The sequence below is a fragment of the Falco rusticolus genome, chromosome 1 (assembly GCF_015220075.1).
Source record: "Falco rusticolus isolate bFalRus1 chromosome 1, bFalRus1.pri, whole genome shotgun sequence".
Taxonomy (NCBI): Eukaryota; Metazoa; Chordata; class Aves; order Falconiformes; family Falconidae; genus Falco; species Falco rusticolus.
Genome location: NC_051187.1, coordinates 111808092 through 111823831, shown reverse-complemented (window position 1 = coordinate 111823831; position 15740 = coordinate 111808092). Strand labels below are relative to the sequence as shown.

Genomic DNA, 15740 nt, shown 5'->3' with positions numbered 1-15740 from the left:
GTTTGCAGCCTTCTCAAAATATCAAACTAATATAACTTTTACCCATTTGCTCTTATTTCAGCACAGTTCTAAGTTCAAAATAAACTCTCCTCCGTCTCAGTTGTCTATTCCTCAACTGTGAAATATTTATAGACAGCAATCATGTCCCAACTCAGACTCTTCTTGGGTAAGCTAAAAAAAGCTAAAAGCATTTAGTCACCTGACATAAGATACATTTTTATTTCCCACATCATTTCAGGAGCTCTCCTCATGTGTTTACCTGAGTCCGAATCAAGTCTCAATCTGTCTTTAACATGCTGGTGACCAGAAGTATGCACAATACTCCACATAAGCATGCCCAACATCATTTGTACCATGATGGTATGAATGCTTCCCCTGTTTGCTTGAAATACCTGATGCTTCTGTACACACTGATTTTGCATAACTACGTTACACAAGTGGCTCAGCCATCTTGGATCTATTAACTAAAAGATGAATTTCACAGCAAGCGCCCTGTCTACCTTCCCTATGTGGCATACGGGAAAAAATCCATTCCTTTTTAAGAAAAGATAGTTGAAGTATTCAAGAAAACACTAGACTAATGGCTGTGACATTTGAACTTTCATTAGCCAGAATGTTTGTGGCTACCTTAAATCAGCATGCATTCACAGGGCCACCCCACCTCTATGAAGACTCTGATCTACTGGAAAGTTACCCTGTGATGTGTTAAAAAAGAAGACAACTGAAAAAAAAAAAAATACTGCAACTCAGTTCCCTGTCACATCATAGTAAGAATGCCAAAAATTTCCCTTACAAGGATGTAGAAGGTAAGCACGTGAAAGCCTGTGTTGATGCTGGAATTTGTGTCAATGGAAGGTTGTTACCCAAGATAAACTAACCTTACTACTGCATGTATGTTCCATTTACTGCATATTTTGCTTGTGCAGGCTGGCTATCACATAATGAATGTTATTATTTTATAGATGAAGCAGTCTAGAAATTAGTATTCAGAAAACAAAGAATGAAAGACAAACAGAAGAGTGGAGGAGAATAGTTGTACACAGACCTCCCAGCTTATACGGTAAATAACAGTTACAATCAAAAAAACTGTGAATGCTGGAAAGTCCTGGGGAGGTAAGAAATTATTAATGCTTCTGGAAAGGCATGGATGTGGATTTTTTTCAAATTATTTTCTTGGCCATTAACCAACGTTTGGTGCTTTGTGGCACTGCAGCTGTTAAACTCCCCTATTCTTTGCCTGTTTTAAAACGAAGACACTCTATCACCTAGATGGTTCCCAAACCTACCCCCTCCTTTCTGAAACACAAACACAATATGCTTGCTCTATTAGCATTGCCATCCACGTTTAACAGCATTTATTCTTGAGCATCAGTTGGAGTTTCTCATGCAGCCCACATATTCCAAGAAGCCATAAGGAAAGCTCTTAGTCCCATTCTACCTCTCCCCAGCTTTAAGATACTCAACTGCAATACATGCTTCATCCTTTATTAATCTTTTTTTTTTTTTTTTTTTGTGTCACTTCTTGTTGCTTATTTCTCTCCCCCTTTCCCCTTTTTAGGGTCCCAGTGCAAATCTTTCTAGCTCCTTCCTCCTACCAGCCTCCTGAACTCTAAGGTCCTAGTAACTAAAGCCAACCAGGAGCAGGAACAAAGACTTCATTTCACTAAGCAACACTGCCTGCCGGAGCAAAACCCAGGAAAAGTCCTTTTTATTTCTATGAAAGCATGGAAGGCTGGTGGCAGCTTCAAACCTACGATGACTTAATTATTTAAATTTTATTTTACACCTATTAACCATAGCATATCAAGTATGAGTAGCAGCTGCTACATGAATTTGACCATCTCACTTGCCCTCGGCAGATCACCCATCTGCTTGCTCTTCACCTAGTATTTCTGTTTGATAGGTTGTAAAACAGATTCTTGCAACAGGTCAGGAACAGAGTCAACTTCAAATCCCACATAGAAATTTCTATGAAAACATATGGACATCTATACTGAGTGATGTCGAATTTAGAGAGGCCACTGACCTTATGAAAGTGGATAAAAGGAAAATTGCAGCCTGTGATGGAAAAACACTGACTCCATTACAGTGAATGAACAGAAGAGTGGAGAGCAAAGAACTGTATGTATAATTAATTCTAGTAATACAGACCTACAAAATTCATGGCTGCACACACTGCAAAATGGTGTGGAAAAAGCCCTTCTATAATGTATCCATTTCAGCTTCTACAGCATTAAAAAAAATTGCTTCTTTAAATGATCAATAAGGTAAACTTTCCTGTTCACCAGCAGTGTTTTATAAAAATATAAGTTATGCTAATGAGACAAATTATTCAAGAGCTACGTACTCCAGCATTTAAATTCTCATACCTTGGTATTTTTTTCGCCTCAATTCAAATGAAAAAGTCTAGGAAGCACGCACAGAGGCTTTAGTTTTTCTTTATTTTCTAGTGGGGTCTAGAGCCTTGGGAAGTTCTTGCACTTGCACTCATAGGAAGATTACCTGTTTCTGAAAAAAACATGTTATGCATAATGTATCACCTTCCCTCTTGTGTGGCCTTCTAGAAGCAGAGCCTATAGAGTACTTTCACAAAACCAAAAAATTATCGCTGGGATATTATGCATCTGGCCCACTGCTAAAGAGATGCACAGTGCCTTGCAATCCCTCATGTAAAGATGAGTCTCTAGAAGGCTGTTGCCTCCCTTTGGTTATGGTAAAAATACTGGCCTTGGTGCTGGGCAAGGCGGACTGGGAGTTACGCCAGGTGACTGGTGGGTTGGACCCTCAATCTCGCAGCCCAGGTTGTTCTGTTCCTGTGTTTTCATTGCAGCCTGGCACAAACATGAAGAATGGTAGTTCTTTTCCATAACCCTGTATTTGAGGCAACCTTGGTTCCCACCGCTGTGCCAAGTCCCTGCAGATTGCTATACAAGAAGTTTCATGCCTTCCACTATTGAAGCGAAGTCTTGGACAGCCTGCTGTTCAACCACACAGCAGAGGCAGGATTCCTTTATTACTAGGCTGCTTGCTGAGGTGCACAGCACATTTACTATGTCCAGGAGGCCATCAGATTAGACTTTGAACAATTTCCTTCAGCCAAATTTCTCCCTACTTCAAATAGGCATACAGCAAATGTTCAGGTGAAAAAGAAACGCAACCCTAGAAATGTCTTTTACTGTGACTGTGTTTCTACATCAGAGGTGAAAAGAGATCTATGTTTCTGACTTAAAATAGCAGAACCAGCTTTAAGGCAAACCTCTTGGAGTGGAAATCAACAGCAAAATCTGAAATGTATTGAACATCACGTCTTTGTATTTAAAAAAAAAAGCAAGCTTCCCTATAATTAGTATGATATAATTTTTTAATTCTTCAAGTAGCCAAAAATCTCCCAGCAAAATAACTGGAAGACGATGGTCCTTTTTGCTGTAGTCTTTAGTACTATCTGGAGATGAAAAAATACCTTCCTTTTTTCTTACCTTCACGCCAAAGAAAGAATGAAAGATTAACTTTAGCAACTTAAGAAGTGGTAATAGATTTTGATTTAGGACAGATTACCTCATACTTGTCTGGAACTTAAACAAACGAAGACTAAAAACACAGAGCATACGCAAGAACAGCTGTGATTTCTGACTTCAAGCCTGTTACTCTCCTTAGAGAAAACTGGTTCAGTCGAAAAAGAGAAGACAAGACTGGCCAGGTGCTTTAGGTTCCCTCACAGTATAGTGTATTTTCAGCATATGACTCTATTAATGATCATAAATTAAAGTTTAAATAACTTCATGATTAGTCATATCCATAATTTAGAAAAGCATACGCTGTAGTTATCCTAGGTAAAAATGTATTATAAATACAAATGTCTTAGCTTTTGCCGTGACACCATTTATCGACACTTTTATGGTTAAAAGATTTTAGTGTTTGCAAGGCAGATCAAATTTATATTAATGACACAATCACATTTCTTCATACCAGACTCCTGTTCATCAAGTCAGTCAGCAAGAAGTTCATGCTTACTTGATATCAAAATTTTGCACTTCAATAATTTACATCCCTGTAATGAATTCCATCTGAAATTACTTTTGAAATTTCACCAATAAACCCATTTTAATACTTTTTTTGGTCTACAGTTCTCCCTCTCATAAATTCATTAGACATTTCCTGCAAGTCCCCGATCTAAGATTCACTGGGTATACAATTACCAGATATATAATTCAAAATACAAGCTTTAGTCTCTTTTATTGTTGTATACTTTTTAAATTTCAATGCAGTTTTTCTTTTCTGTTAAAATACCTCTGTTTTATGACATTTCAGAGGAGCACAAAAGAATTAGCACTCAAAAGCTGTTCAAGGCCGGCTGACAATGTTAGCAATTTAGGCAAGACCCAAAGAGCTGGATGGTGTGCAGTGGCCCCTCTCTCCAAATCCCCCTTCTCTCTGCTGCCATGCTTTTGGACACAATTTGTCTCCCCACTTCATAGAATGCTTTGGGTTGGTAGGGACCCTTAAAGGCCATCTAGCCCAACTTCCCCCTTCAACTAGATCACTCGCTCTTTTCCTTCCATTTGCACAGTTGCTCTCTCACATGATTGCCATCCCACCATATCTTTTGAAAGACTATCAGTATGTAACTTTTAAAATTAAATAAAACATTAATTTAATCAGTAGAAACTAATGACCAGAAGTGTCTTTCCCTTGAAGGAGAAGAGTTGCTCCATTCAAAGACAGCACAAACTGAAACACAGGAAGGTCTGCCTGAACACCGGGAAGCACTTTTTTACTCTGAGGATGACCAACCGCTGGCAGAGGTTGCCCAGAAAGGTTGTGAAGTCTCCATCCTTTGAGATATTCAAAAGCCATCTGGACATAGTCCTGGGCAACTGGATCTAAGTGGCTCTGCTTGAGCAGGGGGGGTTGGACCAGATGACCTCCAGAAGTTTCTTCCAACCTCAACCATTCTCATGGCTCTCTGAAAACAGCACCCACTGTAGCCACTGTATTTAATAACAATTGGAAGAGGAAGCTATTTTTGAAAGAACATAATTTCTCATACCACTTTCTACTGAAGAACATTTAGCGAATCAAGTAAGAAGTGTGTGTGTGTGTGTGTGTGTGTGTGAGATAAAGTGTGTAAAATACAACTGGAAAAATATTAATACATCTTTAAGAAGTCTATACTCATAATTTCAGAGAAATGGTGAATGAAACTTGAAGGACTTCTATTAATTTACTACAATCTTTTAGAGAGGGAACAATTAATTTTTACTCAAATACATTACCCACCATATTTATATATTCCCCAGAAAGTTGTTTTTATGTTCACAGAGAGTGTTTTACTATTTTCTTTCTAATAGAGACAAGACTGCAAATACTTAAGTGACGAACACAACTTTAGCTCAGAGCTGAGACAGGTTATGACCAGTATCTACATTTAAGGTAGTTCTTCCATTTTATTTTTTATTTATATCATGCACAGAACTACCATAGTTTTAAGAACATCCTCATGAACATATGATACAGATTAATTGCTACAAATACTTCATTTAAAATAGGAAACCTCAGAATGGGGTGTTTTATTGAGCATATACCCAACTGAAAAGTTTATGCCAACTCCAGAAAAACATTTAGTTATTACATGATTACCTACACAAACTTTTATTCAGATGGATAGTTTCAGCATGTTTGCAGCCAAAATGTATATTCTGGTTTTGCTATGTCCTTCTGTGGCTAATACTCTACAATGTATTTTTATGCATATATACACACACACAAATATATACATATATAAATACATAAAAACTGAAAAGCGCAAGCCAAATGTCAGTGTTTGCACGACAGCAATGCTACTGGTAGCATCAAGAGCTCAGTCACGTGCATACCAAGCAAAAGTCTATAGACAGTGTTCACATACCACTGGTAGGAACATGTATGTCAATGCAGTAATTCTAAAAAATATCTTTTAAGATAAAACTACTATCTTCAATTTTTAGGGATGACAGGGTGGTTTTGTCTTTCCTTTCTTGAGGGTTTTTTTGCTTAACTTATACACATTCAGTAATTACTAATAACTTCTAGCTACATTTTAAAAATGTATTTCTATGCCTGATTACAGAGTAATCAACTCCTAGTAATTTTGGCTTCTGAAGCTTGGAAACGTAGTCTTGATACTTTGTTAACTCCTCAAGGGAATCCCTGGTAATTTTTCAAAAAAATTCTGTAAAGCTGGATAAGGGTATCCATCAGATTATGTCAGAAAGCATATCAAAAGAGAGGGGCATGGTAAACGCAGATACACAGTACCTTGAAATTACAGTGATTGAAGACTGGGAAGGAAGCTTTCCTGGAAGGCAGGACAGTAGGGAGACAACAAAAGGTGCTGTTACTTCACACAGTATGTGCAGGTGTATGCAAAACCTCCCCATGACCACCACAACAAAAAAAATCCTTACGGTTCAGAGGCCAACTTAGACATGGATGTCTGAAGACCCATCCATGATGTGGCATGGATATACGTGGAGGACATAATTCAGTGAAAATAAGTAAGGTTTTCCAGTTCATGTACTACATTAAGTGACTAAAAACTCAAGGAAGAAGTTAGGGAATGAAGACATCAAGGTCAGCTATTGCACAACAGTAACAGAAAATGCTTTTAGAAGGGGGAAACCTCTTCCGTGTCCTTGTAACTTTGCAAAGTCCATTTCAATTAGATTAACACTTTTGATGATAGATAGATAAATAGATTGATAGATATTACATGAGGTCTTGACTTCAATGATGCATAAGCCCTCCGGGTCTATTTAACAGAGAGCTAAATCCTTATTGCCATCAGCAGCAGATTTAATAATCACAGAAGAAATTAATCACATCACACACTACCTCACTCTTCACAGTGCACATGCTGGACACCATATTAAGAGCCTACTTTCTTCCTTCTAGGTTTTTCTTCATGGAAATAAATAAGTAGGTATCGCCTGCTTCATCAGTGGTTGTAAGAACATCCACTCATCAGCGAAGGCTTCAAAAAACCTATACAGTAGTTATATCCTTTGATTGTCATTAACTTATTCTTTATCAGGTATTAAAAACTTATTTTTTATCACTCGAAAAAGTTGCTGACAAATACTGTAAAGGTCAAACGTTTTCTTTCACCCTAACAACCCAAGTCATGGAGAGGCAACGTTGACCTGAGGTCCTGTAGCACTCCGAGTGATCCTACCTTCTTTCTATTGAGATGCCCAGGAAAGACTAGCTATACCATAATTAACATAGAATACTGAGATGTCAGCAAAACACTCCTGTGATGATAAAGCTATCAAAATATAGTCATCATGAAAGTCCTAGACCTTAATGAAGAAAATTATCTCTAAGTAAAGCACCATGATCAATTCCTGCTTCCTCACCAACTTCTCTGTTGGTGAAAGACGAAGCAGAGTTGAAAGCCTTGGAGGTACCCACAGAGAGATAACTGACCTGAGTCAATTGTACTGTCATATAAGGCTGCCAAAACACAACAAGACAAACTTATTCATCCTCCAGTACAGGAGAAGCAGGAGTATGTTTACATCTAATGTATCTGTGTCCATTAAAAATTACAAAAAAATACTTGGAGTGTGGAGAAAAAATGTGACTGAGCAGTGGCATGAAGCAAAAGAAAGCATGCTTTAGAAGGTGTACAATGCAAAACACCTTGGCATATTCTACATAAATTATACCACACATAACTGAAGTTCATTCAAATTTTATTATTTTTTACCCAGAATAACGCCACAGAACAGAAAACACATAGGAAAACCTACATGTGCACCTGTGTGTATATATATATTTCTATTTAAAAAACCCCAAACGCACACGTATTTTGCCTTTTCTTTTTTAACGATTTTTGTGTTTTCTTACCTTCTACTGCTCTCTTGAAGAAAACTTTACAGCTGCCACATGTAACCACCCCGTAATGACATCCAGATGCCTCATCTCCGCACACCAAACACACTTTGGAAGGTCTTGAAGATCCAGTTGATACACTTCTCAATGAAGAGCTGGAGTTAAAAAAAAAAAAACAACAAAACAAAACAAAACAAAAAAAAAAACAAAACAACAAAAACAAACCAAACAAAATAGCTATGAATATTTCAAATCACACTGGCCATAATGCAAAATTCAATTAAGAATTTATAACAGGTATATTGCTCAAGGCACCTAACAATTAAGAAACCACAACCCTTTCTGGCAGTGCCTGGCTGAATACATGAATTGTTTTAATTAGTAAGTGCAATATTTTTATTGTTTGTTTTAAACCACCCATAATATATCAATGTTAATGTGAGAAGTTACCACAAGGGCAGTGGAATTTATTGGTAGCAGATGATTACAACTGAAAATAAACAACAAACAGACCACTCTGGACCGACCAGATAGCTATAAATTTTGTTTCTGTTTATTTGTTTGTTTCAAGCTTTTAAAGCTAAGTAATACCTCTAATAAAGCCACTAAGACCATTTTATGAAGTAGTGCAGAAAAGTGGCATGCACTCTCCTGTCCACATTCCTGCTTACCACTACAGTGGTCCTTAAGCTTATAGCTAATATTTCTGTAATTTAACAGCTTGCTTCTGAAGTAGTTTTGAAGCCTTTTTACATTCTGCCAGTGCAGAAGACCCTTCCATGTGACTGTAGGTGCCAGAGAAGCAGTACCAGAAGTTCAGAAACCATTCTGAAATTTTGCAGGCTGACGCACCTTGCAAACCCAGATTCAGACATCCACTGCCTTCTTAAAAGACAGGGCATTTCTGTTGCTGGGTCTTTTTAAACCATAGCTCTCAGAAAGTATCTTTAGGTAGTATTTTCCACTGGCAACTCTAAAAGAGCGCTCTTCAAAAACAAGTCACGTTTCATGATGCAGTGAGTCTCCTCCCTTCCTTCTTCCCTCGGGAACTGGAAATGCCACTCTAATGTAATCGGCACGCTCAGAGAAATGTGCCAGATACTGAAGGAGATGAAAGATTTGGATCCCTCCCACACCTCCGGCGGGCTGGGGAGAGTCTTTCCTTCCACACAGCCTCTCTTCTCCAGGTAAACGTGACCTCTTGCATTTCTTCACACCTTATCTCTCTGAATGCTGCCAAACAACTACAAAAACAACCCCCAAAGACTTTACACTTATGGTGAAATAATTTGATAGTTCAAATTGCAGGTCACAGGCTATTTTTCGGTCAGTCATTGGGAAACTAATTTCACAGGTAGTTTTAATTCAAACAAGAAAACCAGCCTGCTTCAGAAATTTCAAGTATGCACCCTTTGCCTTTTACCAATTTTCTGTCTTCCTTTAAAGAGGTATACAGAGGCTAAGTGATTTATCCAGGGGCACAGCACATTTGTCACTCCAGATCAAGGACTGCAACTCTCCTGGCCTGCAGCTTTGCTGTAACATCAAATCTAAATGTCTTTTTAAATGACAGCATTCAGATGCTAATCAAAATGTTCCAAATAGTATTCCTGCTCTTGTCTGCTCGTTAGTCTGTTAGATTTACTAGTTTTAGTCCTCGTGCTATTTATACTTTCATTACATAATATCACGCTACTTGATAATTGCTAGGTGATGGCATTAGCTCATCTGTTAGAGAGACAAAGAAAAGCCTCACCAAATCTATGTTAAAGTTCTGTGTCCTCAAGTGACAGTCCTACCTATGTACATTGCATTAATCTACCCCTAAGGAAAGGTACCTTCTCCAGGATGTGCCAAGACTGTGCTGGTATTTAGGTCTGCGTTTGGATTTGTTTAGGCAATGAATATGACTTCCCTCTAGCACATTTCGTACTGCATGAAAAACGTTAAGCCTTTCATTAAACAAAATTTTTTAAAAGGTGTCTGTTTTCTAGAGAAAATGTCAATAACCTGGAAAACTAACTCCTTGAAATTTTTTGTTCTTTTTTTTTTTTTTTCATGGCAAATGATGGTATTTTGTCTGAGAAGGGAAACGTTTCAATTCTGACATACCACCAAAATGTCTTGGGGCATTTGTAATTTTGATGCTGCATGTTCCTGATTCTTCATAAAACTGGCAAAAATTTTCCTAGTCTTTCTACCCTGAAAAATACAGTTTTTCTTTTCAATATCAAAAAAAGGTAGTTCTGTTAGAGAGCTCCTCCTGTTGAGAAATGGTGGTTTCCAGGGTACCACAGCAGTGTGCGTGTTTTATTATTTACATATTTACATATATATACACTCATATACATACACCTCCTATTTATACCTACTGTCATATATACAAGCATATATTATTATTAGTTGAAAATAAACTGTCATGTAGGATTTGCTGAATGTGGGAGAGCCTTTTTTTAGATACAAGTTTAGACAAGATATGAAATTCCACTTAAACACAATTATTGGGTAAAAAAGGCCAGTGAAGACACATTGAGACACCAGTTGATCGACGATTATTAAATGCCTACCTAAGACATAATCTATAGCATATTTTATACAGTGCTTCTCTAAAGAAAGGGCTTGAATATAGCTGAAAGGTGAAGGTACTGCTTGAACACAAAGCATGGATTCAACTACTCAGCCACAGCATCTCAGGTGGAAACCTGATGTTCTGGAAAAAAATCTAATTAGATCCCATACATTCTTTTAACCAGTTTAAAAGTGGAATAGGTTAAAACACAAATGAGGTATTTTCATTCTTAACAGCAGTATCCAACATGGAGCAGTGCTCAAATACTTCATTGCAAAGAAACATTGATATTAGCTGTTGGTACTTAAGTCTCCTCCAAGTTGCTCTATGATTGCCTTATAACGAACAATGTTTGGCTTGTTTCTAAAAATGTCTTATTTTCTCTTTTACCCACGCTACACCACAGTATTTGCCAATTCAAAATGCTGTTATATTGCCTTATACAAAGATAAAGTGGTGTTTGTACATACTTGCAAATAATAAAAGGCTGAGTCCAAAAAATATAGTCAAATCATATTCCTAAACCTCAGATTAAGTCATTCTCTCCATGGAAGATTTTCTTTCTCAACAAGGCATGCACGGATGGTTCCACCTTTTCCTTCTGAATCTCTCTTACGTTCAGCCTGTCATTCCTTTCTTAGCGACTTGTCAATGGTGAACAAGATCTGCATCAAGATCTGACTGCTGTGCAAACTACCTCTCTGCTCTCATTTCAAGGCCAAATATCCAGTGTTAATGACGGGGTTTTTTTGATTTTTTTATTGTTTTCACCCATTTAATTTATCAGATTATTGTTTTTATTAAACCAATTATTTATCAGTACAGCTCTATATCCTGTAATATGTATAGGGAGGAACACTGCACTAGAAAACCCCACCAGCCTCGCTGGAAGTGCTTTTCATGCATGCTCCAAGGTAAATATTTCCTTTTTCATTCATTTTCCACAGAAATACCCTATAAATTTATATTAAGTAATCCTAATGTAAACTGGTATGTGGGAAAAGTAACAGGCAGATAACGCTTAACAGGTAAAAATTAAATGTTAAATTCGGTTGATTATAATAGATATATACATTAATTTAATTTTGGTTCTTTTTTGGAGCTCAGTTTGATTTTTTTTTTGGCTCCAGATAAGAAGTTTTAATACAATAATCCAGATTACTTCGGTAATACCTCATCCCCTCTTCAGAAAAATACAAGACTCTGTCCAAGTAAGAATGAATACCATACAAAAGATCAGGAACTTCACAACTGACTCCCTGGACAGCAATTAGCCTACTGCCAAATATCTTATTTAAATGACACACTAAATCTAATGACATCTGTCGGCCACAGCATGACTGAGCCTTAAACTTTAGCCCAAGCAAAATCACTGTGTTTACACATTTGTCCAAAACCAAATTAGAGCTTAACAACTATTGCTCTGATATTTAACAGTGGTTGGTTTTTTTTTGTTTTGGTTTTTTTTATGTTTTTGTGTTTTTTTTTGTTTTTTTTTTTAAACTTTCACACAGTGCACTATTGTTGACCCGGAAATTTCCTTGTAGGTAGCAACCTACTCTCAATATAAACTTCTAACTGAAAACGCAAGAAAGATGAAATAATGCCACAGAGCTGGCGACTCTTCGCTGCTTTCAGAAGCCAGTGGTTTCCATAGGTTGATCAGGTGTTATTACTTTCACGTCTATTTCCAATACAAAGGAGAAAAAAAGGAAACACATGCCCCCATAGACACACGCACTCTGCAGGATTCAAATACAAGAGATCTAACAGAGCATATATATTTTATCACAATGCTTTTACAGCCAAGGGCAGCATGGAGCAGTTTAACAATGCCAAATGTATCCTCCAAATGATTTGTAAAATGGTTGCTTAGATGGCTCCACGAACATTTGTCACGTTGTAGGGTATGTGATTAGGAATAAGCCTGATTTATTATCCTCAACAGTGCAAACGCTGGCAGCTAAATGCTGACCTTGACTAGCCACTGCCATCAAGCTCATTTGTGTCTCTGCAAGTTGGCTTTAGTAATAGTTATATGGAGAATTAATTAGAAATAACAGATTTTGTAAAGAAGAGTCAATAAACCCACAGATAATCCAGCATTTTAAAAGCTGATTATATAGGTTATTATGCTTTTCAAACCAGATGTCATACAGGAGCACAGTTTAAACAAACGATGCCTCTCTGATGATAAAATGAAGCACAAGCCACAACATGAATCCCGAACTCATTTGTTCCAAGCACTTTTTTTTATTATGAGATCTAGATGAGTCCTTTTTAATTCCATGTCAGTGACTTTTCTTTTTCATACAGAATTTTTCTGGTAGTAAAATAAACAGAAGGAACCTGGGTACACTTCAATAAATAAAGTTATGTGAAAACAAAGGTAAAAAGAAGTGAGATCAGCATCATGTTTTCACCAAAAGAAAAAAACAACCCTTTAAGAGGAAGAATAATCAGGAGATTCAAGATGCAGAGACTGCCAGCATCTTTCTTCTACCCTCTCACCTCCTTTCTGAAGGGCTGTAACCTCCAGCAAGAGATGTCTTGTACTGGGGACGGGCACACAAAAACATGAGTTAGCTTTGCACATATAGATACTGAAACTAACCTTTCTGTGGCCCAAAACAAGAACTGTGTATTTCAATGGTATTCTACAACCATGACACGGACTGTCTGGCTGAGCATGGAGACCGGAGCTTCGCCCACTTTTCACACCCAGGGAAGCTCAGATGGTCAGGAGACGGCCAAGAGTTGATCAAGAGCCACCCAAGAGCACTCAGCACCACCGCGCCGGTCATGCCACTGCAGCAGCCCACCTACGCACTTGGCCCTCACCAACCTCAACGCAGCAGGCCAGGTGAGGCTGCTCAAGGGAGACAGGAAACTCCTACACTGAATGACAATACAGCTCCTCGCTACCCGGCACTAAAATCAAGAGACTGATTCCCAAGTTTATGCTACCCTGCAAATACACTCTCTTCCCCCTTCAAATAGTGCCCTGAATTCTTCCTGGTTTCCACAATTAATCTCACATATCTAAGTGTTTCCTTTGACTCATCATTTCTCTAGCAGCTCTCCTAGTATCTTCCTTAAACTCATCATTCACTCAGCCATCACACTAGATAGCATAACGACCTCCTCTTCACACTACCTGCATTATTTTGGTGCGTGTTCACATAGAAATAAAAATTTCACTATCCAAAATAACTCCAGTAGTTATTTAGAAAATGTTATACTGGTCAAAGTTTTCTAATAGATTATTTGACCACTATCCAATGATGCTGGTCATGCCCTCCACCACCCAGATTTTGCTCCACACTGTGAGTTTTAACTGTCAGTACTAAGGTTTGATCAGTATCAGTTTTGCCTTGTGTAGCCCAAAGTTTTTTAAAAAGTTTCACTGCAGGAAGACACCCTGGCTCTCTCTTACAACCACTTGTATGAAGCAGATTAGCAGACTGGAAAATGGTATTTCTTAAATGTCAGACTATATAAACCAATCTTCTTGTCAGCAGACCAAGAAAGCACAGAGAAGTGAAAAGGTGCAGAGATGAAACGATCAGATTTTCAGAGAAGGTGGCAGTCACATGGGACTTCATGAACGCTGAGCTAAGGAAAGACCGCTGAAACCAAACCAACCCGAGCCTCAGCAGCAACACTCCTGCATGCATGCAGAACACCGACCCTCTGATGTTTGGCAGAGGAATAGAAATTGCTAAAAAACTTAGCTGCAAACTCTGCTGGGTGAGTTTCTCAGGGCGTTACCTTGCTCCTATGGGGATGAAGACACACTACAGAAATGGTTATGCTCCCTTGGATAAAACAACGGGACTCACAGCCGCTACCAACCCTTATACCTGCAGCCTTAAGCAAAAAAGGCTGAGATTCTTTTTTTTTTAAGACTAAACCTTAAAAAAAACACCCACCAAAACTCCAAAAAACTTTTAAGACTCAGAAATCTTCAACATGATCTAGTATTTTAGGAAAGCTGTGTACTTCTGTGCATATTATGGATGACAGACACCAAGTGTAACATCCGAAGCAATGCATATTTACTCTGACATCTGGAGTATTTTATCAGTCCACAGGTAATATAAGTGGTTAGAGAAAGAATTAGGTTTTTTCTTAATGTCTTCTCTCTACTAGAATAATAAAAATTTTCAATGTGAAATATTCAGGAAACTCAATTAAGGAAGAAAAACAACCTAGAAAATAGTATTTTCTTTTGTTATAAATAAATTGTTTTTGCAACACCCCAAACTTCAGGACCCTGAAGCTCTTACATGCATTACCATTCACTTTTGTTTGCTTTGTTTTAGTTAATGATGAAGAACTCACACAGAGTCCACTATTATTTGCTGTAATTTAAAAAAATGGACCAGTGTCTCACCAAAATAAACTTATTTTGCCAGCTATGACTTTGAAGGTATATTTTTAAGACATTAACAACAACAACAAAAAAATAACCCAAAGAAAAACCAGCAAAGCCAGAAATTTCAGTAACTGTGATACTACATTTAAAGTAGTGTGCGGTTTTGGTTTTTTTAGTGTTGTTTGTTTGTTTGTTTTTTAAGCACAGAGGTATTCTGTTCCAAGACAGTCAATTCCTTGAACTTCAAACACTACAACCCTAATACAAATTTATAGCTTACAAAATTAATCCAGTATTTATACTTCCCCCCCCTTAAGAAATGCTTAGTATGATGAAACAAGGAGGAATCAGAGTGGAAAGGGAATTTAGTTAAGAGAAAGCAAACTGAGAAATCAAATTATTTCTTTCCTCAGCAGCTCCAGCCTTCACATCAAATTACTCTATTTAGCAATGCCTAAGGCTCACACATCACACTTTCATACCTGGATCTTAATTATGGTAACAAGCAAACTCTGACATGCACTGATAACAGGAAAAGCTCCACCCTTTCTCCTAAGCTCCCCCAAATCTAAAAAGATTCACTCAGAATTTTAAAAACGCATTTAGATTCCAGTGTTTATTCTACAAATAGAAGCTGATGGGTGCTCCTGTGCTGTAGTCACCAGCGAACAGGTTCCTGTATTTAGTTTAACCTTAAGGCATATGTTGATTTTACAAAACGAAGCAAGTGTACTAAGCTCCTTCAGTTTCCATTTACCTTAGTGGATGCTGACAGGACCCAGCATTTTCCTCAGTCCAGCTGTAAGCCTTGACTTTTCCTTGACCTTTTCAACTGAAATCTTTTGGTAACAACTACAGTTGGCTATCCAAATTTTAACTCAAAATATTCTGATGACTACAGAAAAATATAAACTTAAGCAT

At 37.7% G+C, this 15740-nt stretch overlaps 1 protein-coding gene across 3 annotated transcripts in view; it reads right to left on the bottom strand.

Annotated features, from left to right (window-relative positions):
* NR3C2 (nuclear receptor subfamily 3 group C member 2) overlaps positions 1-15740 on the bottom strand; it is a 214155-nt gene that overhangs the window by 87386 nt on the left and 111029 nt on the right. For all 3 annotated transcript variants that reach the window (XM_037396421.1, XM_037396430.1, XM_037396411.1), the window contains one exon: positions 7888-8027. In XM_037396421.1, the coding sequence (XP_037252318.1) occupies positions 7888-8027 (140 nt within the window). The remainder of the gene's footprint in view (positions 1-7887; positions 8028-15740) is intronic.